Genomic DNA, 27108 nt, shown 5'->3' with positions numbered 1-27108 from the left:
TACAGAGAAAGTAGAAATCTGCACAACTGTTGGACATGACTGATAGGCTTCTGGCTACTTTTCAAGTCCCGGTTTCTATGGTGAAGGCTTTATCGAGGGCTTGCTGTAAGCTGGTCACTGTTCCAGGCATCTCACATGTGCTGCTGTGCTTGGGCCCTGTAATAACACTCGCCTTCCATTCCTGAAAGTGGATTGAGCCCAGAGACAGATGAAATAGCGTTCCTGTGGGTCCCACGCTTGTTCCGTGGCAGCACCACTGTTGGCATTCAAGTCTGCCTGACTCCAGCATCCATGTTGCAAATCAGCTGCCGCTTGGATTACTCACATCCCATACTGGAGTGCTGATCTGAGTTCCGGCTGCTTCCCTTCTGATCCAGCTTCCTGTTAAGGGGCACCCTGGCAAGGAGTAGATGATACCCCAGGTAGTTGGGTGTGGGCGTTTGGGGAGTGAACCAGTAGATGGAAGATTCTCTTTCTCTCCCTTGTCTGCTTCTCTGTTACTCTACATTTCAAATAAATAGATAAATCTTAAAAAAAAAAAAAAACATTTCTCAGAGAAACAAAAGGCTGGGACATTTCTTACCCTTAGAGCTGTCTTAAATGCTGAGAGATGTTCTTTAGAGAGCAGGAAATGATACAGGTCAGAGCCTTGGATCTAGAGTGCTTTGTTGAAGCAGTAATTGCAGGTAAAATAACGCTTAGTTTTCTCATTCTTCGTGATGTGCTCAGTTGTGTATGTGTACAGAGAGATGAATGACAGCAGTGATGGAAGGTGTGGGAGGGAGCCACTATTTTAAGGTGGTTGCCCTACTGGTGAAACAGCACAGTGTTGTTTGAAAATAGTTTTGTAGAGGTCGGTGCTGTGGTGCAGCGAGTTAATGCCCTGGTCTGAAGCACCAGCATTCCATATGGGTGCTGATGAGACCTGGCTGCTCTACTTCCTATCCAGTTTTCTTCTATGGCCTGGGAAAGCAGTAGAAGATGGCCCAAGTCCCTGGGCCTGCACTCCGTGGGAGACCTGGAGGAAGCTCCTGGCTCCTGGCTTTGGATCGGCACAGCTCTGGCCGTTGCGGCCATCTGGGGAGTGAATCATCAGATGGAAGACCTCTCTCTCTCTTCTCTGCCTCTCCTCTCTATGTGTAACTCTGACTTTCAAATACATAAATAAATCTTTAAAAATAAAAGAAAATAGTCTTGTATATTGAAAATGGTTGTAAATGTACATTGCAAATCTAGGGCAGCCACTAAAAAAGAGCTCAGAAAAGTATAAGTGTTATGCTATGAAGAAAAAAGTTAGGTTATAAATGTTGAATTAAAACAACAAAAGAGCCGGCCCCGCAGCTCACTAGGATAATCCTCCGCCTTGTGGCGCCGGCACAGCGGGTTCTAGTCCCGGTCGGGGCGCCGGATTCTGTCCCGGTTGCCCCTCTTCCAGGCCAGCTCTCTGCTGTGGCCCGGGAGTGCAGTGGAGGATGGCCCAAGTGCTTGGGCCCTGCACCCCATGGGAGACCAGGATAAGTACCTGCATCCTGCCATCGGATCAGTGCGGTGCGTCGGCCGCAGTGTGCCGGCTGCGGCGGCCATTGGAGGGTGAACCAATGGCAAAAAGGAAGACCTTTCTCTCTGTCTCTCTCTCTCACTGTCCACTCTGCCTGTCAAAACAAACAAACAAACAAAAAACAAAAGCCAGGGACTGGTGCTGTGGCACAGTAGGTTAAAGCCCTAGCCTGTAGCACTGTATCCCATATGGACACCAGTTTGAGTCCCAGGTACTCCAGTTCTGATCCAGAAGTTGGCCCAAGTCCGTAGGCCCCCACACTTGCGTGGGAGACTTGGAAGAAGCTCCTGGCTCCTGGCTTCAGATCAGCTCAGCTCCGGCCATTGTGGCTGTTTGGGGAGTGAACCAGTGGATGGAAGACCTCTCTCTCTCTCTGTGTCTTTACCTCTCTCTGTAACTCTTTCAAATAAATAAAATAAAATCTTAAAATCAAAAACAACAAAAGCCAGAGAAAGGGTAGAAGATAGAAACAGGAACAAGGAGCCAGGGGAGCAAATAGAAAGCAGTAATCACCCTGAACCTCAGTGATATAAACATTATCAGAGTGGATTAAAAAAAATCCAGCTCTTTTGAGCACAGGATGCCTGTGTTTAGTGTAAAACACATTTGGGTGAAAAGTGAGCGGGTGATGGAAGATGCCCTGATAGCTCTGATCCAAAAGCAGAGGGGAGCAGCTGTGTCCGTTGCAGGAGGCTGTCAGGGAGGAGGAGGGGTCGTGGTGCATGCATCCACAGCGCAGCCTATTATCCCTGAGGCTGAGACCAGCACAACTGGAATACAGGAATCGAGTGTGACAGCCGGGACTTCAGCACCCCTCTGTCAGAACCGACAGGTCCAGGCAGAAAATCAGTAAGGACACCTGTGACGTCAGGAACCCCGTCCATCACCCAGACGGATGGCATCTGGTGACTGTTTCATCCAACAACAAGGGCAGAATACACATTGGTGATGAAAGCCATTACTTTTACAATTGTGACGAACCAGGCGCTTCTTCTTGTTTTCATTGTTGCTACCCAGAAGTCCTGCCCCGCTTGCATTCCTGCTTCTTTGGAAGAGAATTTTTGTTGCTAATTGGGTTTGGTGTGTTTTCCTCTATGAGCTTCTGTATTCCACAAATTCTTTCAGTCTGAGAATTCATGAATCTCCTTTCTGGAATATATTGAATTATTTGGTTGTTTTCTTACCTATTTTTCCACCTCTCTTCCTACCTTTCAATTTCTTTTCACTTGGATATTTAATTTTATAAATGACTCATCCAATTAATTTTTGCTTTAATTTTCTACTATTAAATATTACTCTATTTTTCTGTTACTAATAAAACACTTTTAATTAGGATATAATACTTTTATATTGTCAGTTAAAGGGATTATAATGTGATCATCTTTTTAAAAAGTTATCTCTCTGGTGTTTCTTGTTTCCAAGGCAACTCATTTTAAAAATTTCTGCTCACTGTTTTGGTAAGCTTATTCCTAAAAAAAGAAGATAAGATAATAATGATTTTAAAAATAAAATGCAACCTCAAAGAATTTGTGGAAAATGAATTTAATGGATACATTTACCTTGGTATAAATTGTTTTTCGAAGTCCATATATTGTTACTGTGTTTTATGTGATGATTATAAATACTTCGTCTTTCTAGGTTTCTTAGTGGTCTTTTTTTTCTTAAACTGCACAGTTCATCTTCTTCAAATTGCTATAGATTTTTCCTTTTTATCAAAAATTTTTTTATTTGAAAAGCAGAATGAAAGAGAGAGGGAGAGAGCGAGAGTGTGCTTCCATTTATTGGTTCACTCCCCAAGTGCCCACAACAGCTGGGGCTAGGCCAGTCAGGACCCAAGGGCCAGGAACTCCATCACAGTCTCCCATGTGGGTGGTATGGGCCCAAGTACTGGAGCCATCGTCTGCTACCTCCCAGGTGCATTAGCAGGGGCTGGATTGGGAAGCGTGGTAGCTCAGGCACTCCGATATGGAGTGCTAGTTACCCAGGAGGGGTTTAACCTGCTGTTCTATAATGCCCACTCTTTCAGCTTTTGCCCCTTTGACCTTATCTTCCATGTTAGTCTTTCCCTGGGTGGCAGCTAGAGCTGGGTTTTCTGCTTGTGTTCTAACTGTAGGGACTGGTTGGTTGGATGTGGGGAGTTTTGCAGGTGGGTCTTGGTTACTGTCACATGGCTGGGTTGGCCCTTGTGTCCAGGGCCTCTGATATGTGTCCTTATGGCTTCTGCTTTAGGAGAGACCTGCTAGACCCTGGGGAGGCAGAGGGTTCCCAGCATCTGTGTGCTCGCGGTAGATGCCACTGTGACCTCCTGCGCGGGCTGGTGAAAGGCAGCGAGCTCTGTGTGCAGCTGCTCAGTATTAACTTTGTCGTCTACAGTCACCGTCTTCCTGGCTTTCTATTTGCTCCATCTGGGCTTTATTTTCTTACTTTTCCCGCCTGCCTTTGGATCAATGAAGCAATTTTTATGATTGCATTTTGTCGCTGCTATTGAGTCATTAATTGCAACTTAATTATTATTATTTTTTTTGGTATGTGTGTGTATGTGTAATGATTACCTTGACTTTGGAATATGTGTCTAATCACAGTCAATTTCAGAAAATAGGATGCCACTTCGTGAATCCCTAGTAGGGGATCAGCAGAGAGGAGCCTGCAGGGACCTATGACCTGCTGTGGATGTGGCTTCCAGGGGTTCTGTGTTCTCTTCAGTGGCTGCTAACCAGACTTCAGCAATCTGTTGAGATTTTTAGCTGATTTCCTCTCACGTGGCTCTGTGGCACGCAGCCTCTCTTCCTTTGTGTTCTGCCTCAGCTGAGCCGGTGGACACATCTTTTCCAGCCTGGGCGAGGCAGCCCTTTTCTTAGACTGTGGGCTCCTGGTTTGTCCTGTGACCTGAGCTCTCCTGGGTTTTAAGTCCTTTTTTTTTTTTTTTTTTTAAGATTTATTTATTTATTTGAGAGTCAGAGTTACAGAGAGAGAGGGAGAGGCAGAGAGAGAGAGAGAGAGAGAGAGAGAGAGGTCTTCCATCTGCTGGTTCACTCCCCAATTGGTTGCAATGCCGGGAGCTGCGCTGATCTGAAGCCAGGAGCCAGGAGCTTCCTCCAGGTCTCCCACGTGGTGCAGGGGCCCAAAGACTTGGGCCATCTTCTGCTGCTTTCCCAGGCTACAGCAGAGAGCTGGATCGGAAGTGGAGCAGCTGGGACTCGAACTGGCGCCCGTATGGGATACCGGCACTTCAGGCGTTGGCTTTATCCACTACGCCACAGTGCCGACCCCAGCAGTTTTCCTTATCTTAAGAACAGCTGAAATCCATTGTCAATGTTCTTGAGAAATAAAAAATTAGTCTTTAATATTTTAGCACTGAGCTAAAAAAATACATAGCTAAAGACAGGCTCATTACAAAAGAACACCCAACACAGTGATAAATTCAGACTAGTTTCTCTGCTGAGATTACCTGGCCCCCATTTCCTGGCCATATTTCCCATGTACTTAACCTGCAGTTGTCTGTGCTTCCCATTGGCCATGGTGATTAGAGTCCCACAGGCTGCTGCAGTCTGCAAGCCATTGAGTTCTGGGCTAGTACAGTGCACTGCGTGTGGGCTGTGTCACACCAGGAAGGAAGGATCTGGTCTTGTGGGCTCCTCTCAGTGTGCAATCCGAGAGCACTTTTAAGACTGTCCACGGTGGGCTGGTGCCATGGCTCACTTGGCTAATCTTCCGTCTGCAGCGCTGGCATCCCATATGGGCTCCGTGTTCTAGTTCCAGTTGCTCCTCTTCCAGTCCAGCTCTCAGCTGTGGCCCGGGAGGGCAGTGGAGGATGGTCCAAGTGCTTAGGCCCCTGCACCCCCATGGGAGACCAGGAAGAAGCACCTGGCTCCTGGCTTTGGATCAGCGCAGCACTGGCCATGGTGGCCATTTGGGGAGTAACCAATGGAAGGAAGATCTTTCTCTCTGTCTATATCTCTACCTGTCAAAAAAAAAAAAAAAAAAAAAGAAAGAAAAGACTGTTCAGGGCGCCAGTTCAAGTTCCAGCTGCCCCACTTCCGATCCAGCTCTCTGCTATGGCCTGGGAAAGCTGTGAAAGTTGACCCAAGTCCTTGGGCCCCTGCACCCGCATGGGAGACCCGGAAGAAGCTCCTGGCTCCTGGCTTTGGATCAACGCAGCTTCGGCCGTTGTGGCCATCTGGGGAGTGAACCAGCGGATGGAAGACCTTGCTCTCTCTCTCTCTCTCTTTCTCTCTCTCTCTCTGTAACTCTGCCTTTCAAGTAAATAAATAAATCTTAAAAAAAAAAAAAAAAAAGACTGTCCGGGGATGTGTTTGCTGTCCTGCCTGCAGGTCAGAAAGAGAATCAAGGTTATAGTAGTTGTCTTTAGGATTTCACCATCAGTGAAAGAGAAAACTGTTCCCACCTGTGCACACCTCACTCATGTGCTGGGTAATGCCGTGCTGCTGGGTCATTGAGATTTGATATGCTGGCCTGAGGTCCCCTTATCCACTGTGGTCAGGGTGAAAGCTGTTCCAGGTTTTGAAATGTTTGCCTACACATCATGATCTGCCTTAGAGATGAGACCCAAAGCTAAACTCAGGATTTGTTTTATATACATCTCATACACATAATCTGAGGGTAATTTTACACAATATCCTGATAATTTTGTACATGAAACAAAGTTACATAGTATGGAATTTTCCACTTGTGGCCTCATATGTGTGATCAAACTTTCGAATTTCAGAGTATTTAATTTTATTTGCAAATGCAACCATGGAGATTTATTTTTTTGCATTCTCAAAAATGTTTTGGCCGGCGTGGCGGCTCACTTTGCTAATCCTCCACCTGCAATGCTGGCACCCCGGGTTCTAGTCCCGCTCGGGGCACTGGATTCTGTCCTGGTTGCTCCTCTTCCAGTCCAGCTCTCTGCTGTAGCCCAGGAAGGCAATGGAGGATGACCCAAGTGCTTGGGCCCTGCACCTGCATGGGAGACCAGGAAGAAGCACCTGGCTCCTGGCTTTGGATCAGCGTAGCGTGGCGGCCATAGCGGCCATTTGGGGGATGAACCAACGGGAGGAAGACCTTTTTCTCTGTCTCTCTCTCTCACTGTCTAAATCTACCTGTCAAAAAAAAAAATAGCTTTTTTTTTTTTATCCCAAAGAAACCTTTTATTTAATGAGTAAAAATTTCATAATTACAACTTTAGGAATATAGTGATTCTTCCCACCATACCCATCCTCCCACCCCACCACTTCCTCCCTCTCCCATTCCCAGTCCCATTCTTTATTAAGAAGAAGAAGAAAAAAACTTCCTCAACATTCAAGACAAGGACTGCTCAAGTCATTGCTTCTCGAAGTGTCAATTTCACTTCTACAGATTGCCTTTTAGGTGCTCCATTAGTTATCACAGATCAGGGAGAAACGTGGTATTTGTCCCTTTGGGACAGGCTTATTTACAGAGTATTTTATATTAAGGATGTTCAACTGGCATCCAAAATATGAAATTAACTAGGATATGTGTCATGCGATATATCCAAACAGAATAACATGTGAACCGAGACTCTTCTGGTCAAATTCGGACTCTCCATGATTCTATTATTTGTTGATTTCACAGGCTACTATAGGTAGGCATTTGCTTCAGCAAAGGGTGCTAAATGCCCTAGCCATATGTGTTGCCTTCATGAAGTCCTCCTTCTAGATGGTCATGCCCTTTTGAAGAATGCACACCTGCAGAATGTCTTCAAGCTCTGCCACTTTGCTACTGTTGAGCTTAGCAGTGTCACTTCCCAGTGTTATCCATGGTTGAACCCTGCAGTTACAGACCCTTCCCTCAGCGTGGCCTTCTCTGGGGCACATCACTGGTTAAAAGTCAGCCTCCCCTTCAGAACCTGGCTCGCTGTGGACACGGCACGGGTGTCATCCACCTTTTCAGTAGCTGATACTTTGTGCAGAGCTCAGAGTCAGGGTGGGCACTCAGTGAGTACTGTTCAGCCGAACTGTGTTCTTGCTGAGCTGTTTTGATACCTCTGCTAAGAGTGCTGAAAGGCATTCGTGGACATTTTCCTGAGTGTAAGTGAGACCACTGCATTTTTTTTCTCATGATGAAAGACTGAATTGTTTCCATGTTCAATAACGAAGTGTAAATCTTCTAAAAAGGAGCTAGTGATATTTTAAATATTAAAATGAGTGAGAGAACTGTGACTAGCAAGTACCATGATGTAAATATAAAATAGGGGATTTGGGTTTTTTAAAAAAATGTTTTTTAAAGATTTTATTTTCTTATTTGAGAAGCAGAGTAAGAGAGAGACAGAGACAGAGAGAAAGGTCTTTCATCCACTGGTTCACTCCCCAGATGGCTGCAATGACCTGAGCTGGGCTGATCCAAAGCCAGGAGCCAGGAGCTTTGTCCCGGCCTCCCACATGGGTGCAGGGACCTAAGGCCTTGGGCCATCTTCCACTGCTTTCTCAGGCCAGGAACAGAGAACTAGATTGGAAGAGGGGCAGCTGGGACACAAACTAGCGCCCATATGGGATGCTGGTGCTGCAGGTGGAGGCTTAGCCTACCATGCCACAGCGCTGGCCCCTAAAATTTTTTTAAATTAATATGAAGAGAGGTTTCATGCATTCCATAGATAAAGTTTCAAGAAGACACCCACACTTCCCTCACTCCCCCCATCTAATCCCCTATCCTCTCTTCCCTTTCTTCATCAGCTGGGATTTGAGTTTTATAAACCAATGTATTTAAAGTTCTGATACAGCAATCCCCAGCCATGGGTTTAGGCATTTTTATCAGTGGGTTTGGGAAGATAGCAAGTGAGCAAAGGAAATTGAGTATTACACTTATCTGACACCTGGAACTCTTGAAGAGGTTTGGAATTCTTCGAATGATTGCATTGTTCCTTTTTACTGTTCATTTTATTTTGTTTTGTTCATAGGGGTCTAGGAATGATTATTTTATAACCAAATCATTAGCTGCTTCAATGGTGTGTGAGGTGTTTTTTTTTTTTTTTATTTAAAATCGTGTTTTAGCTTATTAACTCTTGTGTGTGTCTGCTTTTCTTTCTAAAACAGTGTAGCGACTATGACCTGGAATTTGGAACAGAGTGTTTGCAACTGGCTCTAAAGTACAGTGACACTAAAGCCAAACTTGTGGAGGGATCACCTGACCTGTGGAAGGTAAGAGGAGTGGTACTGGCACTGGCCCCTTAGTGTTTCATGGTGGTAGAGAAATCACAGGAAGACGAGGCGCCTCCCTGCGCTTAGGAAGCCATTAAGGAGTCGCTTGGCATGAAGACAACACAGCTTGAGATAATTCTGTTTTATTCACTTTTCCTCTTTTCCTTGCCTGCTCTGTCCCGTCCACTCAGTTGAGTGGAAGCTACTTCTGCGCGTCCCATGAGAGCCACATTTCCTTCCAAGGCCTGAAGTGGTTGCCCCAGCTTCCCTGGGCTGGGAGAGTGTCTGCCCAGTTCTGACCCAGTGGCTGACCTGCTCTCTATCCCCCAGGAGGAAGTGAACCCTTTCTTGTGGCAAGGGTAAGGCTCAGTTCTTCTGCCCATATAGGATTGCAGGCTTGGCTTTACCCTCTATGCCACCACGCCGGCCCCTCTTTCGCATTTTCACACATTTCTTTCTTTCTTCCTTCCTCTCCCTCCTCTCCCCACCCCGCCCCGCCCCGCCCCTCCCCTCCCCTCTCCTCCCCTCCCCTTCTTTTCCCTTTTTTTCCTGCTGAAATGCACATATTTTACTTCTGTCTCTCACCAAAAAATGTTAGTCCTCAGATATATCTTACTCTTTGCTCCCTTTTCTGTGCGATAAATGTCAGCGCATTGAGATGTGGTTGCCCTTTCCACAGTGCCTCTCTTTGCCCCATGATGAGTCTCGTGACACCTGCTCTGTGGGTGGGTGGGCTTGTGCCCTTCTAAAGGGATGTGCAAGTCCCAGCTCCTGGCACCTATGGATATGCCCTTATTTGGTTTGCAGAAGTAGTGAAGTTAAAATGAGGTTGTCCTGGAGTCAGGGGGCAGCTAAACCCATATAAGACCAGGAGAGGAGACACAGATCCAGAGAGATGGCTGTGTGAGGACAGAGGCCAGGGCCAGGCTGACGCATCTGCGAGCCTTGGGACAGCACACATTGGCAGTGACCATGGAAGCTGGGAAGAAACCAGGAAGGAACGTTTCCCACAGCCCCTGTCGAGGGAATGTGGTCCTGCCCGTGCATTGGTTTCAGACTGCCAGGCTCCAGAGCTGTGAGAGAGCACGTCTCATTGTTGGAAGCCACCGGGTTTGTCACACTGGGTCTCCCGAGCCCTAGGAAACACCTGCCAAGGGAGTGACACTCCTCTAGGCTACCGGGGACTGGCATCTCATGAATGAGGGAGCTTCTGATGAATGAGCTTTGAAGACCGAGGTGCTTCACAGGCAGCCTGGACTCTCAGAGGCCTGCAGTTGGACAAAATGTCTTAACAAATAGCAGTTACTGGGTGTTTTTTTTTTCTTTCATTTTTTAGATACTACATTTTTTCTGTTGAGTGGGAGTGAAATCATTTGGCTGCAAACATCTTTTCAGTATTTTCTTATCTGTTTAGCCCTTACTTAGTTCCTTTGATGGCACTCTATAGGCTTTCATTTCTTAATTTTGTGGTCTTATTTGGTGTGAATAGAGAGCATTTTAATTGTTTCTGAGGCCACAAAAAATGGAATCTATACTTTGAAATTAGTGTCTTAATTCTGTACTAACTCCAAAACTTGCTGTCATTTGAAAAATAATTTGGGGGCGGCACTGTGGCACAGCAGGAAAAGCCGCTGGCTGTGACACCAGCATCCCCTATGAGGGCTGCTCCACTTCCAATCCAGCTGCTAACGCACCTGGGAAAGCAGTAAAAGATGGCCCAAGTCCTTGGACCCCTGCACCCACATGGGAGACCCAGAAGAAGCTCCTGGCTCCTGGGTTCAGTCTGGCCCAGCCCTGCCTGTGGCAGCCATCTGGAGAGTGAACCAGTGAGTGGAAGGTCTCTTTTTCTCTCTCTGTGTAACTTTGCTTTTCAAATGAATAAAAAAAAAAATCCTTAAAAAATTGGGATCTGAAAAAAAGCCTTAGTACTACTGTGTGGCGCCTGGTTTTGGACCTAGGTGTCAGGGCCGCGTACCTGGAACACGATCCGGAAGTCTACAGCGAGTGGCACATTGGACATGAGAGAGAGGCGCTTTGCCGAGTGAATTCTGAGATGCGGAGGGGTCTTCCTCTCTTGTGTGATGGAAGTCAGGGTGCTCAGACCATCATGGTATGAAGAGTGATTGGACATCTTGGCTGACTGCAGGAAGGGTTTTCATTTCAGCTGCCACTCGATATTCCAGGAAGACGGCTCTTTTGCGTTTTGCGTATGTATTTTGATGAGAGTGAATGTACAGAAGAAGCATCCAGGGTCAATGGCAGCTTTCCTCTGCTGGCTCCTCTGGGGTCTGCAGAACTCATCAGGTCAGGTTTTTCCAATCGCCATGCAGGGTAGAGTCCACTGTCCCCCTGGAATGACCACAGCACCCCACTCTCCTCCGTAAAACAGTGAACCCCACCAAAGGGGTCGGGCTGGCTCCTGCACTAGGACCCACCCTCCCGCTTCCCTTGCGTGCCGGCGCCTGGGCAGACTCTGCAGACATTCCCGCCAGCCAAGATTTCCTCTAGTCTGTGCAACACTCTCAGTCCTTTGGAGCTGTGCTTGTCCCTTATTTTTGGCTTTGGATCTGCGCGGTGCGCCAGCCACAGCAGCCACTGGGGGGTGAACCAACGGAAAAAGGAAGACCTTTCTCTCTGTCTCTCTCTCTCACTGTCCACTCTGCCTGTCAGAAAAAAAAAAAAAAAAAAAGGGCTTTGTGTAGAGTCTGTGTCATCACAGCGTTACTGGGGGCAGTGACTTTTGAGGATTCCTTTTGAAGGGAACTACATTTTTGTTTTAGATCCAAGTGTTCTAGGATCTTTGTTTAAAAATAAAAGAAGCAAAATAGTTTTGTTGTTTGTTTTTTTAACCTCAAGGATACAATGTGGTGACATTGCTTCTTTTCTAGAGGTTTTCATATAGTTATCCATGCTGAAGAAGAGAATTTTCTAGATGTACATAATTGAAGAAATGGAAGTAAACCGTCAAAAATATTTATCGCTAAAACATGCTGTATTTGTAAAATGTAAATTTTGCTGACTTTTTCCTCTAATTATTGGAGTCACACATTCATTTTCCTGTGAAGGAAAGGTTAAAAACACTGAGTCATCCTTAACTTAAGGAAGATGGTGGCCCACTGGACTTGGCTCTGTTCCTTTTTTTTTTCTTTTAATATTTATTTAATTGTTTGAAAGGCAGAGTAACAGAGAAGGGGAGAAAGGGAGGGAGATGGGAGATAGGAAAGGATGGAGAGAGAGAGAGAAAGAGCGAATCGCTCATCTGCTGCTTTACTTCCCAGAAGGCTATGATGGCCGGGTCTGGGTCAGGCTGAAGCCAGGAGCAAGGAACTCCATCCAGGTCTCCTACATAGGTGGCAAGGGCCCCAGTACTTGGGCTATCCTCCACTGCTTTCCCAGGAGCATTAGCGGGGAGCTAGACTGGAAATAGAAGATGGAACTCGAACTTGCCCTCAGATATGGGATTCCGGCGTTGCAAGTGGTAGCTTAACCAATGTTCCATGGTGTCTGTGGCCCCCTCAGCTCTGTTCTGAAATGTCTATTTTAATATTTAGTGTCTCAGTCTGGAAAGAGCAGTAAATGCTTGTGTCATGATCCTAGCCCAAATGCACCTTGCGATAGCTGGGTGAATCCTAGCCTAGCAATTCGAAGACAGTTAGGTCTGCAGTTCTAAGTTTCAGGGGTTCTTCCCTACTGAGTTATATAATAATAATAATAATAATTTAAAGATTTATTTATTTACTTGAAAGTCAGAGTTACACAGAGAGAGAAGGAGAGGCAGAGAGAGAGAGAGAGTCTTCCATCTGCTGGTTCACTCCCCAAATGGCTGCAACAGCTGGAGCTGTGCTGATCCAGAGCCAGGATCCAGGAGCTTCTTCCTGGTCTCCCATGTGGGTGCAGGGGCCCAAGCACTTGGGCCATCTTCTACTGCTTTCCCAGGCCATAGCAGAGAGTGGGATCGGAAGTGGAGTGGCTGGGACTCGAACTGGCGCCCATATAGGATGCTGGCACTGCAGGCAATGGCTTTATACCTATATATATATATATACACACACACACACACACACATATATATACACACTTATATTTATATAACATATATATTTATATAATATATATTTATTTAAGCAAGCATTACTCAGATGAAATATTCCACAGAAATACAATCAAACAAAATAGACCAAAATAGAGCTGAAGTAGGTGAGTGGCCGACATCTGGCCACAGTCGCACCTGCACAGCGTACCTGTACTGTTCTCCATTGAGCAGTTAGCAAACAAGTACATGAACAGGTTGCAGTTCTTTTCCAGTACTACAGGGCTGATTGCTTTTGTTAGGTAATTATTTTCCATAATAGAGTATTGTGCAAGGTCAAAGAAAACCACCACGCTGATGGGAGAAAATCCACTTCAAAGCTGATTGCCGTTGTGCCTATAAAAGCAGAGTGAGTAAAGGGCAACCCGTCTTACCGTAAAAGCTGGGAGAATGAGTAACGTAGCAATTCAGAATTGCAACATTTCTCAGTAATAGGCCCTTTGAAATGCGTTAGCTCCATTTTAGAGAAAAATTAAGGCTATTCTTAAAAAGAATTCTTTGAAAGTTTGCAGCTTATTTTCATTAAATTAATATGTATTAAGAGGTACAGTTGAGGCATTGTCAAGGCTTTATGAAGACGTTGTTAGTAAAAGCCACAAAAGGCTGTATATCCAGAGGCTATACTAGGACCAAATTGACAGAGGAAAGGGTGTTTGAGAGTCCCTCATGTCTACACAGTTAATTACAGAATATTACAGGAGAAACAAAAAACTTTAGGTGATTAAAAAATGTGTTTTATTGATAAGACTGATTCCAATGCAAAAATTAGTTCTTGCAAGTATTCTAGAAAAGTCATTTTAGTATTTCAGAATAATTTTCTCTATGAAAATATGACAGTTTTCCAATCATTCCAGTTATAATCCACTTTTCTTTAAAAGATTTATTTTATTGATTTGAAAGAGTGATAGAAGGAGAGTCAGAGAGAGAGAAAGAGAGAGAGAGAGAAGTCCTATCTACTGGTTCACTCTCTAGATGGCTGTAACAGTTGAGTCTGGGCCAGGCTGAAGCTGGGAGCCAGGAACGCCAGCCCAGTCTCCCACTTGGGTAGCATCATGAGGCCATCAGCTGTTGCTTTCTTAGGTGCAGTAGGAAGAAGCTGGATTGGAAGTGGAGCAGCTGGAACTCAAACGGCAGTCTGATATAGGATGCCAGTGTTACAAGTGGCCGCTGAACTCACTGAGCCACCTAAAATGTAGTTTTACACCTCAAAGAAGGCAAGGGCGAATGTAAATTGAATTACGATAATTAGTATCTTCCCCTTAATTTCCAGTCTCAATTTATCCTGCATTAGCAATTACTGTAGAAAATGTTTCTCATTTAAAAGGCAGCTAGTAATGAGGCCTGATTTCATGTAATTAGTTAACTTCAGATTTTCAAGACAAATTAAACTAATTTTCTTCAACTTTATACCCTTTCTCGAGGGGTCTTTGTTTACACATTTCATTCCTGTATTACCAACACTTAGAGCAGAGCCTAGGACATAGTATTTGATAAATATTTTTGCATCAAATGAATAAATCAATAAAATTTGGTGAAATGCATGATGTAGACATTGAATGTCTGTTTTTATTTATTTTTTTCCAGATACAGGTTGGGTATCTTGTATCCCAAATGTGTGGTACTAGGAATGTTTCAGATTTCAGAGTTTTTGAGATTTTGGAATATTTGTGTGGCCTTCATGTGTCTAGCATCTGTAATCCAAAAATTCAAAATCTTAAATGCCCCCAAATCTGAAATTTACTGAGTATTACTTAAATGCTCAAAAAGCTCCAGGTTTTGGATTTTCAGATCGGGGATGCCCAACATGTAGCAGAATTACATCGTTAATCAAGAGTTTTCCTCCTGAGAGTCAATAGTTTTGGTTGGCATGTGTTTGTTTTACAGAAAACATGTGGTGTCACATTTGATTTTAATAGAACGGTTGAATACTCAAGCAACTTCCTCTGTGTCTTACCCCATTAGCTGCTGTTTTATTTCCAGAGGGTAAGGTATAGTTGTCCACGATTTACTTGGTAGGAGGAAAGGATAGCAGGAGGTTCTAAGTGCACTGGCCCACTTGAGCTGAATGAAGTTTCTGCACAGATCCAGTTATGAGCTAATCTGGAAGAAGAATGCCCAAGTTTGTTATTAATTTGGTGGATATTTATCAAAGTGGGTTTTTAGACCATTTGCATCGTAAGCATCTGGGTACTTGACATAGGGGCTTCTAAGAACTCAGAGTCCTTATTAATACTGGTTGTTATGTTCTCCATCTCTCAGTCCTGTGATGCAGGAGGGCTGATTCTGCAAAGCAGTGCACTTACACGTTGTCCAGCTGGGCTCTCTGGGTGGGTCTGGGGAGTGTCTGTCAATAGGGAAGGTTGCATAGCAAGGAGCAGGGGCAGTTACAAGGAAGCTGTGTGCAAGGATAGATCCCCACTGCTCTTAGGCACGTGGCTGGACCCGATATGCACTTTATGTCAGAGCCACATTTTAAGAAAAATCTTAAAAGGCGAACCTTGTCTGTGTACATAAAGGTATACTCAATTGAGAAAGAAGTCCTCTTTAAAGTGAATTGATCTTTGTGAATTATCACATTTCAACTAGGAGTGCAGCTTGGAGATTTTTGGAATGCACAGACTTCGTCCCCCCAGCCCTTCCTTTCTTGCATAAACCTTACTGTTAAACAGTAATGCCAACACTTCTATTTATATACAATCACATTTCCTTTTACTGTAATACTTCAGTTATGTTCATAAGATTTCAGCCACCAGTGCTTCACAGTCTTTGAAGATTAGAAAACACATCTTCAACCATTTGTAGAACTAGCATGTATTTTCATGTGAGTTTGCTGATGCTGTTCTAATTTGGAGTGTGTCCGTATTGTCTCTATAGCTTCTGTACACTTGAGAAGTTTCGTTGGGGGCACACTGCTTCCTACTTGGGTTAAAGTCTAATGAGGCTTGTCTTCTCCTTCAGGTGACCTACAAACGAGATCTGTCCGCTGCAGAGTCGATTATTAAGGGTAAGTTTGGCCTCATGATCGTTAAGTTCCTGTGTTTCAAAACCATAAGCCAGCTCAGAATTTCTGATGACAGCTTAAATCCCTGCAGTCTTAGAAGGATCAATGTCTGTGGGCCTTTGATATCTATCTCTTGTTTGTGTTTTGAAAGTAATTTAAAAAGGGGGGGGGAGCGGGTTAACGCCCTGGCTTGAAGCGCCGGCATCCCATATGGGTGCCAGTTTGAGACCTGGCTGCTCCACTTCTGATCCAGCTCTCTGCTATGGCCTGGGAAAGCAGTACAAGATGTCCCAAGTCCTTAGGTTCTTGCACCTGCATGGGAGACCCAGAAGAAGTTCCTGGCTCCTGGCTTTGGATAGGTGCAGCTCTGGCCATTGTGTCCAACTTAGGAGTGAACCATTGGATGGAAAACCTTTCTCTCTCTCTTTGCCTCTCCTCTCTCTGTGTAACTCTTACTTTCAAATAAATTAATACATCTTAAAAAAAGAAAAAAATTAGGGGCTGATGCCATGGCAAAGCCGGTGAAGCTGCCTCCTGTTGCTGTGGATTCATGCTGAGAGGAGGAGCATGGTGGGGGCAAGAGGTGTGGAGTCACCACACACACCACACAGACCAGAAGTCGGGTGAAAGCGGGCCAGAGGCGAGCAGCCTGCAGACTCGTTTATTTCAGTTAGTACAGCGGTTTAAATAGCCAAGGCAGCCAATCTGGTCAAGGGGCAGTTTATGCCCTAATCAATCACAGCCTGTTGCCAGGCAGTATCCGAAGCCATCCAGTCACAGCCTGTTGCCAGGCAGGCTCCATTGCCAGGTGGGTTTCAAAGCCATTCCTGAGTAACTGACGCTCGCTTGCCAGTGGCCATCTTGGCATGGCCTTCTCATTCCAGCACAGCCTCCTGTGCGCCCGCATCCCATATGGGCATCAGTTTGAGTCCTGGCTGCCCCACTTCCTATCCAACTCTCTGCTTATAGCCTGGGAAAGCAGTGGAAGATGGCCCAAGTGCTTGGGCCTTTGCACCTGTGTGGGAGACCTGGAAGAAGCTCCAGACTCCTGGCTTCGGATTGGCCCAACTCTGGCCATTGTGGCAATTTGAGGAATGAACTAGTGAATGAAAGACCTCTCTCTCTCTCTGCCTCTGTCTTTCTGTAACTCTGTAAAAGAGAGCAACAGACAGAGAGAGATAGAGAGAATCTTCCATCTCCTAGTTCACTCCCCAAATGGCCACACTCCAGGAGCCAGGAGTTTCCTTGGGGTCTCCCACGTGGGTGCAGGAGCCCAAGGCCTTGGGCCATTTTCTGCTGCTTTCCCAGGCCATAGCAGAGAGCTGGATCGGAAATGGAGCAGCCAGGACTTGAACCAGTGCCCCTATGGGATGCTGGCACTGCCACAGCTCTGGCCTGGTTTTACTTTTCACAAAGGAAATACTTCATTCATTTGATAGAAGTCTGTTATGTTGAGACTGTGTTAGAAGTGAAACAGTAATAATAGTCACAGTGATATATTAACAACTGTTAAAAACTCATTCATTTATTTATTTGAGAGGCGAAGAAAGGCAGAGAGAGAGAGAGAAAGAGAGAGAGAGAGAGAGTTCCTGTCTTCTGATTTACTCTCCAAATGCTTGCAACAGCTAGGGCTGTGTTTGGACAGCTTCAGGAGCCAGAAGCTCAATGCAGGCCTCCCACCCAATTACTTGAACCATCACTGCTGTCTTCCAGGGTTATCGTTAGGAGGAATTTGGAGTCAGCTGCCAGAGCTGAACACTGTTACTCCAGGATGGGCTATGGGGGTAATACATGCTACATATTAATAATGATATATATTGTAAAGGTATTTCATTATTCTTAAAAGTTTATTTTATTTGAGAGAGATAGAGATAGAGATAGAGAGAGAGGGGGAGAGAGAGAAAGAGAGAGAAGGAGAGAGAGAGAGGGAGGGAGGGAGGGGGAGACAGATGGATATCTGTCATCCATTGATTCACTCCCCAAATGCCCACAACATCCGGAGCCAGTCCAGGCCAAATCTGAGAGCCATGAACTCAGTCTGGGTCTCCCTTGGTGGTGGAAGGGACCCAAGTACTGGAGCCATCACCTGTTGCCTCAGCAGGTGCACACTAGCAGGAATCACCCAGGGGATCTGGAATCACATATTGGAGCTGAGACTCAAACCCATCACCAGGGGATGTGGTATCTTCACCATTTATATTGAAATCTGGCCTCAAGCCATTTCCTTTCTATTCTTGAGAGGACTTAATGCTGTCCCATCAGTACATAGGACAGCATCTTCCCCTGGAGGGACATTGCTTTCTCAAGGTAGCGCCATTGGACTGGATAATTTTGAAATTCCCATTTTGGTCTGGCAATGGTTGCAATTTTGTTGCATAGTTTTAGATGTGACACGTGTAATAAGTCCTTTGTTGTCCCTTCTTCACATTCATAACTCTAACATTCCAGCTGCACAGAGGCAGGTCATTTTGTATTCCACAAGTATTACTGTGCTTAGCAATGCTGAGAATGTAGCCAAGATGCACCAGGGACCACCAGGCTGGATTCTTGTAGCCTATGTCCTTGGCATGGGGCTTCCGAGCCTGGGCACTGTCATGGTGTGTTTCATGCCAGGTGACCCTTTTTTGTTGGAGCTGTTGGGTGCATGGCTGGCTGTTCAGCCCATGCTGGGCCTCTGCACACCAGATACAGTGCACCCTTCACTGTTTCCCTCCCTTAGTTGTGACAAAGATCCATCCTTCATCCTCACCCCACAATGATGGCCTAGTGTCCCCCAGGGGACAAAATTACCCCAAAGTGAGAACCACTTTTTCAAAATATGTAGACCCCATAAGACCTGGGGTGTTCACCCCAGTTCTGAGGCAAATGTAGTGCTTTACAATGTGTCTGTAATGGACTTGTTCGAAAACAGATTATGGCTATGCTCAAGGTTTCGATTGAGAGGTGAACTTCTGGGGCCGGCATTGTGGCATTGGGGGTAAAACCATTGCTTGTGGCACCAGCATCCCATAAGGGCACCAGTTCATGTCCTGGCTGCTTCACTTCCAATCCAGCTCCCTGCTAATGGCCTGGGAAAGTATCAGAAGATGGCCCAAATGCTTGGATGCTCTGCCACCCACGCAGGAGGCCCAAATTAAGTTCCTGATTCCTGGCTTCAGCCTAAAAAGCAAACAGTCTGTCTCTCCCCCTCTCTCTGTAACTTCGACTTTAGAATAAATAAATAAATCTTTTTTTTAAAAAAAGAAGAGAGGTGAACTTTCAAACTCAAACTTTTACTGAAGTAGAAAAGAACCACTTAACTGTGACTGCATTGGCTCATGTAAAATTTTGTGAACACCTATGTGATAACAAATTGGCTGCACGTTCAGAAGACGGAAATATCTCCTCTGATCATAATACTACATGTGCATTTTGCTCTCAAACTCCTTGTCTTACAAGGTATTGTGTTTCAAATCATTAACGTACTGTAATTTGTGCACCTGTGTATATAAACAAAGCATCTATAGCTATAAATCAAAATGTTGACATATATTTATGTATCCACCAGGTGACGTGTAAATATTACTCTGTAGGCAATGGCTAAACCATGATGTGCTTTCTGTTAGTTTCTCAACACAAGGAAACACAGAACTCAATTTGTTTTTTTTTTTAACAGGGTCATAGCTGTGTGACCAAGGTATAGTGGAAGCAATCTTTTCTGTGAATGGTTAATCAGGGGTTCAACTGAGGGGTCTACAAACTTCAGTACTTTTGCACCTACACATGATTGGAACAGACTTCTTTAAAACATAAACGCCTACGTTTTACAGTTTAAATTTGCTGGAAGGAGATCTGATTTAAGAAATCATTTTTCTTATGTAGGGGGCAGGTTCTAGTGCGGTACTTTTATATTAAGGTTATTTTAGAAGCGTTCTGTTCTCAGGGAAGATCATCTGACTGGCAGGGTGTAAACAGGTGATGCAGGTCAACAAACTCCAGGAGTTTGCTCACCCCCGAAGGCCTGGGGAGTGTCCAGCCCACGAGCTATAGAAGGCCCGAGAAGGCCTTTGCTCTGGCCCCACCAAGGCAACCTCACAGGCAAGACTCAGAATTCAATACATCTACAGCAGGCTAAGTTTTAAGTTGATGGTACTTTGTATGGCTTGCATATGATGTTATAAATGTCCAAATGGCTCTTGGCAGAAAAAAAAAAAAAAACAACCCTACCCCGCTGCTGGATTCGTGTTTCTGCGACTTCCCTTGGAGGTTCCCGTGTTGCTCTGGGGCCCTCCATCGTCTCAGGGAGCACCCTAGCTCCAGCAGCATTGTGACCATTGAGCACTTGAAGGTGGACTCGCCAGCCCTGCCCCAATTCATCAGATCCACATTTTAACCAGTCACTAATTAGTTTATACAATAAATTATTTTTAAAGATTTTTATTTATTTATTTATTTGAGAGGTATAGTTGTAGACACAGAGAGGGAGAAACAGAGAGAGAGGTCTCCCATCCACTAATTTGCTCCTCAAATGGCTGCAACTGCCAGAGCTGAGCTGATCTGAAACCAGGAGCCAGGAGCTTCTTCCAGGTCTCCCATACAGGCGCAGGGGCCCAAGCACTTGGGTCATCTTCTGCTGCTTTCCCAGGCTATAGCAGAGAGCTGGAGTGGAAGTGAAGCAGCTTGGACATATGGGATGCTGGTGCCCATATGGATGCCGGAGCTGCAGGCAGAGTCTTGGCCCACTGCACCACAGTGCCGGCCCCCAGACTGTAAATTCTACAAGCATTTCTCTGGGCTGCCTCTCATGGTCACTTGGTCCTAAATGACATTGCATGGATTTTCTCCTCCTCCTCCTCCTCCTCCTCCTCCTCCTCCTCCACCTCCTCCACCTCCTCCCCCTCCTCCCCCTCCACCTCCACCTCCTTCCTTCTTCTCCTTCTTTCTCCTCCTTCTTTCTTCTTCAAAATTTATTTGACAGGTAGAGTTATAGACAGTGAGAGAGACAGAGAGAAAGGTCTTCCTTCTGTTGGTTCACCCTGCAAATGGCCGCCATGGCCAGCGCTGCACTGATCCGAAGGCAGGACTCAGCTGCTTCTTCCTGGTCTCCCATGTGGGTGCAGGGGCCCAAGCACGTAGGCCATCCTCCACTGCTCTCCTAGGCCACCCTCCACTGCCCTCCCAGGCCACAGCAGAGAGCTGGACTGGAAGAAGAGCAACCGGGACTAGAACCTGGTGCCCATATGGGATGCCAGCGCCGCAGGCGGAGGATTAACCAAGTGAGCCATGGTGCTGGCCCCATCATGTCTTCTTCTTGACAGCTCCAGATGCTTATTTCTTCACCTGAGGTCACCCCCTGTCTTCGTGATGTGCACTCAGTGTTTTGTGATAACACAAATACCCCTGGGCACAGAGAAAGGGAAACTCTTGGACCGTTGAAGACACTGAGATTTCAAAATGTGGTGTTACAGCAGATGATCTGAGCCACGCGTTTCTCCCCATGTGTTAGTCAGAGTTGCCCAGAGAAACAAAATCGAGCAGGTACACATAGAGGTAGGTCTGTGGAAAGGTGAGTTGTGAGGGGTTGGTTCGTGTGAGTGTGCAGGCAGAGTTCCAGGATCTCCTGTTGGAAGACAGAGGCCCAGGGATGCTGGTGGGATGACCAGAAGCCTGAAACCAGGGCAGCCAATGGTGTGTGTCCCAATCTCAGTGCAGACCCCAGAGCCAGGTACACCGATGTCCTAGGGCAGGAGCAGGGGGCTCGGCCAGCACCAGAAGCAGAGTTTCTCCTTCCTTTGCCTTTTGTTTCATCCAGGCCCTCAAAGGGTGGTGTGATACCTTCCGCATTGGTGAGCACCATCTCTTTTACTCACTCCAGCCCTTCAAATCCTAATCTCTGCTAGAAACCCCTACACACACCCCCCCCACACACACCCACACACATACCTTCCCCCCTCCCAGAAGTGTTTTGCCAGCCATCTGAGCCCAGATGAGGATCCATAAGGTTGACCATCATACCTAGCGCATGTCCAGAGTCGTTTGGGGGGGGGGGTTCTACTATTATTTTGTACTGGATGTTTCCTGAAGCACTCCACGTGTATTATCTTCTTATCTCTTCTTCAAGAGCTCAGTGATGTGTGTACTGTCACTGCTCCCATATTATAGCACATTCACAAGTTCTAGAACAAGTGCTGGGTTGAGAAGATAGAAAATTCTGAAGTCTGGTCTCTGTGAGGGTAATTTTCCTGCAATCTCCCCCTTTTACCTGTAAGCAAGTTTGGATTCTCCTGCCTGGCACTGTGGGCTCCCTGTGATCTGGAATTTGGAATGCTCTGCACCGTCAGGATCTGTTGCATTGCATCCCATACCCGGGGATTTGAGACCTCAGCACTCAGTGCCATCATAGAAACTATAGAGCTTCTAATCTGTTTTTCAGCACCAGTTTTGCCACCAAAGTAATATATGGAAACATTTGTTTTGGTTCTAAGAAGCCGTTGGGTTTCAGCCTTGCCTGTCATGTGGAATGAACCTGTTTCAGATTGTGATTCAATGGGGGTTGCAGAAGTGTCTTTTTCTGTTTGTTTTTGGTGTCTGCTGACATTGAGTCGTATCACATTGAATTGTGTGATACGCCAACAGCTCCAGCTACATTCTTTCCATAGATTCTACGGGCTCTACAAGTTAAGGGAGGATGCGGAGGATGCAGCTCTTTCCTCCCTTACCACTGTGCCTGCTCCCAACAGATGCATATTGGGATCCAGTATGCCTGTTTCTGCCTTGTGCCTTTATTCTTTTCCTTTTGAGAGCAGATTGTTTGTTCTTTTATTGATGCTTAAAGCTACGACTTGGGGTCCAGTGATATGGTGCTGTGGGTGGAGCGGCTGCTTGTAATGTCAGCATCCCTTGTCAAAGTGTCAGTTCAAGCCCTGGTTACTCTGCCTCCTATCCAGCTCCCTGCTAATGCACCTGCAAAGGCCACGGATGATGACCCAAGTACTTGGGTCTCTGCTAACCATGTGGGAGACCTGCATAAAGTTCCTGGTTCCTGACTTCAACCTGGGCCAGACCTGGCTGTTGCAGTCATTTGGGAGAGTGAACCAGCAGACAGAAAATCTTTCTCTCTGTCTGTCCCTTTCTCTCTCTCTTTCTGTCACTCTGCCTTTTAAATAAATAAAGAATTTAAAAAAATAGGGGTCAGTGCTGTGGTGTAGTGAGTAAAGTGCCCACCTGCAATGCCGGCATCCCATATGGGCACTGGTTCGAATCCTGGCTGCTCCACTTCCGATCCAGCTCTCTGCTGTGGCCAGGGAAAGCAGTGGAGGATGGCCCAAGTTCTTGGGCCACTGCACCTGTGTGGGAGACTTGGAAGAAGCTCCTGGCTCCTGGTTTCAGATCTGTGCAGCTCCAACTGGGGAGTGAACCAGCGGATGGAACACCTCTCTCTCTCTCTCTCTGCCTCTCCCTCTCTCTCTCTGCCTCTCCTTCTCTCTGTGTGTAACTCTTACTTTCAAATAAATGAATAAATCTTTTAAAAATAAAAAATAAAGAAAACTAAGACTTGAACACATAGCTCTCATGTCAGGTGTCTTTTTAAAATTAACTAATTAAAAATGTTTTAAGGTAAACTAATTTCCTATATACATATGTAGGAACACAGTGATACTTCCCACCCTACCCTTCCTCTCAGCCATAATCTCACCCTCCCTCCACCTTCCTCTTTCCATCTTTTAATTTTTACAATGGTCTACTTTCAGTTTACGTGATACTCATACAATTATCTCTGCACCAAGTGAAGAGTTCAACAAACAGTAAAAAGTGAAACACACTGTTCCTTAACAGTGGAGACAAGGGCTGTAAACAATAATCAAATCCCAAAATGTGACTTTCACTTATATATTTTACATTTTTGGTACTCTATTAATTACCACAGGTCAGGGAAAACATATGGTATGTGTCTTTTGGAGACTGGCTTATTTCACTAAGTATAATGGTTTTGAGTTGCATCACTTTTGTTGCAAAAGATGGGATTTCATTCATTTTCGTGACTGAGTAGTATTCCATTCTCTCTCTCTCTCTCTCTCTCTCTCTGTATACACACACACACACACACACACACACACACACATATGCGCGCGCATGTGTGTGCATACCAGAGCTTCCTTATACAGTCATCAGTTGATGGACATCTGGGTTGATTCCATATCTTAGCTATTGTGAACTGTGCCTTTTGTATGTTGTCTCATGTCTCATTTGTTCTTTTAAAATAACATTGTAAGGCAGATGTCATTGCTTCCATTTTGTAAGAGGGAAAATCGAGGCTCAGGCTTGATCCTTTCCTGTGGGTTGCACAGTGAATAAGAGTGTGATTCACAATGTAAGCTCCGGTCTGCATTGCTCTGGAGTCTGACTGTGACCATTTTATATCTCCACACATCATGCAGCTCCTCTGCTTGATGCTATAGTGGACACTGGCTTCAGTATCTCCATGGGTGGGGATTCCAGTGGTTTATAAAATCCAGCCTACCCAGCTCTCATTCCTCTGGGTAGAAACTGTGTTTGTAGCTGGCCTGGTGAGAGAGATCATACAGTTAAGACTGGAGACCTTATTCCCAGTGCTTGCCTGAGGACACAGGGTGGCTTTCTGGAGCATCACAGGTGTGTAAGAAAGCTGTACTACTGGGGCTGGCACTGTGGCTTAATGAGTAAAGCCACCACCTGCAGTGCCGGCGTCCCATATGGGTGCTGGTTCGAGTCCCAGCTGCTCCACTCCTGATCCAGCTCTCCGTCCTGGGAAAGCAGTAGAAGATGATGCAAGTCTTGGGCCTCTGCACCTGTGTGGGAGACTTGGAAGAAGCTCCTGGCTCCTGGCTTTGGATTGGCGCAGTTCTAGTCATTGTGGCCATGTGGGGAGTGAACCAGCGGATGAAAGACCTCTCTCTCTCTCTCTCTGCCTCTCCTTCTCTCTCTGTGTAACTCTTTCAAGTAAATAAATAAAAGAAAAAAACTAAAAAAGAAAACTGTACTATTGAAATGGCTGATTTCTATGCATGCTTAGAGAAAGAATAAAAATAAAAAGGGTTTTAAAAAAAGGGTTAAAATGGTAGGCTGAGTACTGTTTAATTTTTTTGGCAACCTAGGTGGTTCAGTGTTCATTATGCAGGCATGCCACTTTTCCTCTTGTAGCAGGACACTTTGCACATGGTGTGATATGAGTGCTTGGTATTCCGGAACGTGTCTCTCCTGCACTGCTTTGTCCCTTGAATACCAGTTACTGCTGCTCAAAAATTATATGCTGGGCGTGAGCATTTCACATAGTAGTTAAGACACTGCCTGGAGTGCCTGTGTCCTGTGTTGTAGTGCCTGATTCTGGATCCTGATTGTTAATGAAGATCCTGGGAGGTGGCAGTGAAGGCTCTTGTGATTGGTTTCTGCCACTCACATGAAAGACCTGGATTGAGTTCCTAGCTCTCAGCTTTGACCTGGCCCAGCCCTGGCTGTCATGGGCATTTGGAGGAATGAACCAGCACAGGGCTATATAGCAAGCTCCCGGTATATCTGTTTCTCTCTTTCTGCCATTCAAGTAAAAGAAATACAAATTGAAAAAAATATATTCTAATGTAATTATTGTTTAGTTTTCTTTAGACTCTATAAATGACTTCTCAGATAAATATGTTTCATGTCTTTTTTTTATTTTTTTATTTATTTTTTTATTTTATTTATTTTTTGACAGGCAGAGTGGACAGTGAGAGAGAGAGACAGAGAGAAAGGTCTTCCTTTTGCCGTTGGTTCACCCTCCAATGGCCGCCGCGGCCGGCGCGCTGCGGCCGGCGCACCGCGCTGATCCGATGGCAGGAGCCAGGTGCTTCTCCCGGTCTCCCATGGGGTGCAGGGCCCAAGCACTTGGGCCATCCTCCACTGCACTCCCTGGCCACAGCAGAGAGCTGGCCTGGAAGAGGGGCAACCGGGACAGAATCCGGCGCCCCGACCGGGACTAGAACCCGGTGTGCCGGCGCCGCAAGGTGGAGGATTAGCCTAGTGAGCCGTGGTGCCGGCCATTTCATGTCTTTTTTTAAAACATTTATTTTATTTATTTGAAAGACAGAGTTACAGAGAAAGGTAGAGACAGAAAGAGAAATCTGCCATCCACTGGTTCACTCACGAAATGGCAGGATGGCCCAACCTAAGCCAGTCCAAACCCAGGAGCCAGGAGCTTCTTCCAGGTCTCTCATGTGGGTGCAGGAGCCCAAGAACTTGGCCATTCTCTACTGCTTTCCCAGGTGCATCATCAGGGAGCTGGATCAGAAGTGGAGCAGCTGGGACTCAAACCAGTGCCCATATGGGATGCCAGCACTTCAGACCAGGGTTTTAACCCACTGCCAGCCCCTGTGTCATGTCTTGCAAGAACATTTTGTCCGCTCAGGTTTACAGTCAACAAAATAGATTGCATATTTTGGCCCATCTTAATTTAAAGTCAGGTCAACATCTTTGGGAATTTCGATATTAGGAGAAACAAAAAATCTTGTTTAACTTGTGTTTCCTTTTCTAAAATCTTCAAGTTGTGGTGTATACTAAGTCTCTGTATCTGATTTTTCTTCCATGTTAGGTATTTTTTATTATTTATTTTTTTTAAAGATTTATTTATTTATTTGAAAGGAAGAGTTACAGAGAGACAGAGGCAGAGAGAGAGAGAGAGAGAGAGAGAGAGGTCTTCCATCTGCTGGTTCATTCCCCAGATGGCCATTACTGTCGGAGCTGCACCTGTCAGGAGCCAGGAGCTTCTTCTGGGTCACCCACGCTGGTGCAGGGGCCTAAGTACTTGGAGCATTTTCTTGCTTTTCCGGGCCCTAGGAGAGAGCTGGATCGGAAGTGGAGCAGCAGGGACTTGAACCAGTGCCCATATGGGATGCCGGCACTGCAGGCGGCAGCTTTACCTGTTATGCCACAACACCAGCCCCTAGGTAGTTTTTATTTTTAAGCTTAATTTATTTCAGCAGTACGTTTACATGGATTTTCATTCATGGTGAATTTGTTGATGATAGGCCATATGGATAGAAAGTGGTACTCATTTATCATTCACATGGCCTGTGTTGAAATACACATTTAATCACACTTTACTCCTGTGAGAAATCTTCAAAAAGTTTACAGAAAATGTGTGTAATCTGAAAAGTACAGATTTCAAAATATTTCCCACCAAAGTAAACTTACTTTTCATTATATTCTCCACAAACTTTTTGAAGTACCCAGGCACAACTTTTGTACGACAAAACATTGTTGATACTCCTTCTTCTGTGGTAGAGAGTTGGATTTGGTCATTGTTTTTTCATGT

The 27108-nt window shown here is 45.6% G+C and overlaps 1 protein-coding gene across 7 annotated transcripts in view; it reads left to right on the top strand.

Moving 5' to 3' along the window:
• CRPPA (CDP-L-ribitol pyrophosphorylase A) overlaps positions 1-27108 on the top strand; it is a 325693-nt gene that overhangs the window by 92891 nt on the left and 205694 nt on the right. For all 7 annotated transcript variants that reach the window (XR_519724.5, XM_051832566.3, XM_002720852.6 and 4 more), the window contains 2 exons: positions 8611-8715; positions 15764-15809. Coding sequence is in view for 6 of the 7 variants with exons in the window: in XM_051832566.3 (XP_051688526.2) it covers positions 8611-8715; positions 15764-15809 (151 nt within the window). In the remaining variant the exon portion in view is untranslated. The remainder of the gene's footprint in view (positions 1-8610; positions 8716-15763; positions 15810-27108) is intronic.

Source organism: Oryctolagus cuniculus, chromosome 16 (assembly GCF_051225735.1).
Source record: "Oryctolagus cuniculus isolate XC-2025 breed Fujian yellow rabbit chromosome 16, ASM5122573v1, whole genome shotgun sequence".
Lineage (NCBI taxonomy): Eukaryota > Metazoa > Chordata > Mammalia > Lagomorpha > Leporidae > Oryctolagus > Oryctolagus cuniculus.
The sequence above is the reverse complement of the archived record's forward strand: the minus strand, read 5'-3'. Positions and strand labels throughout refer to the sequence as shown.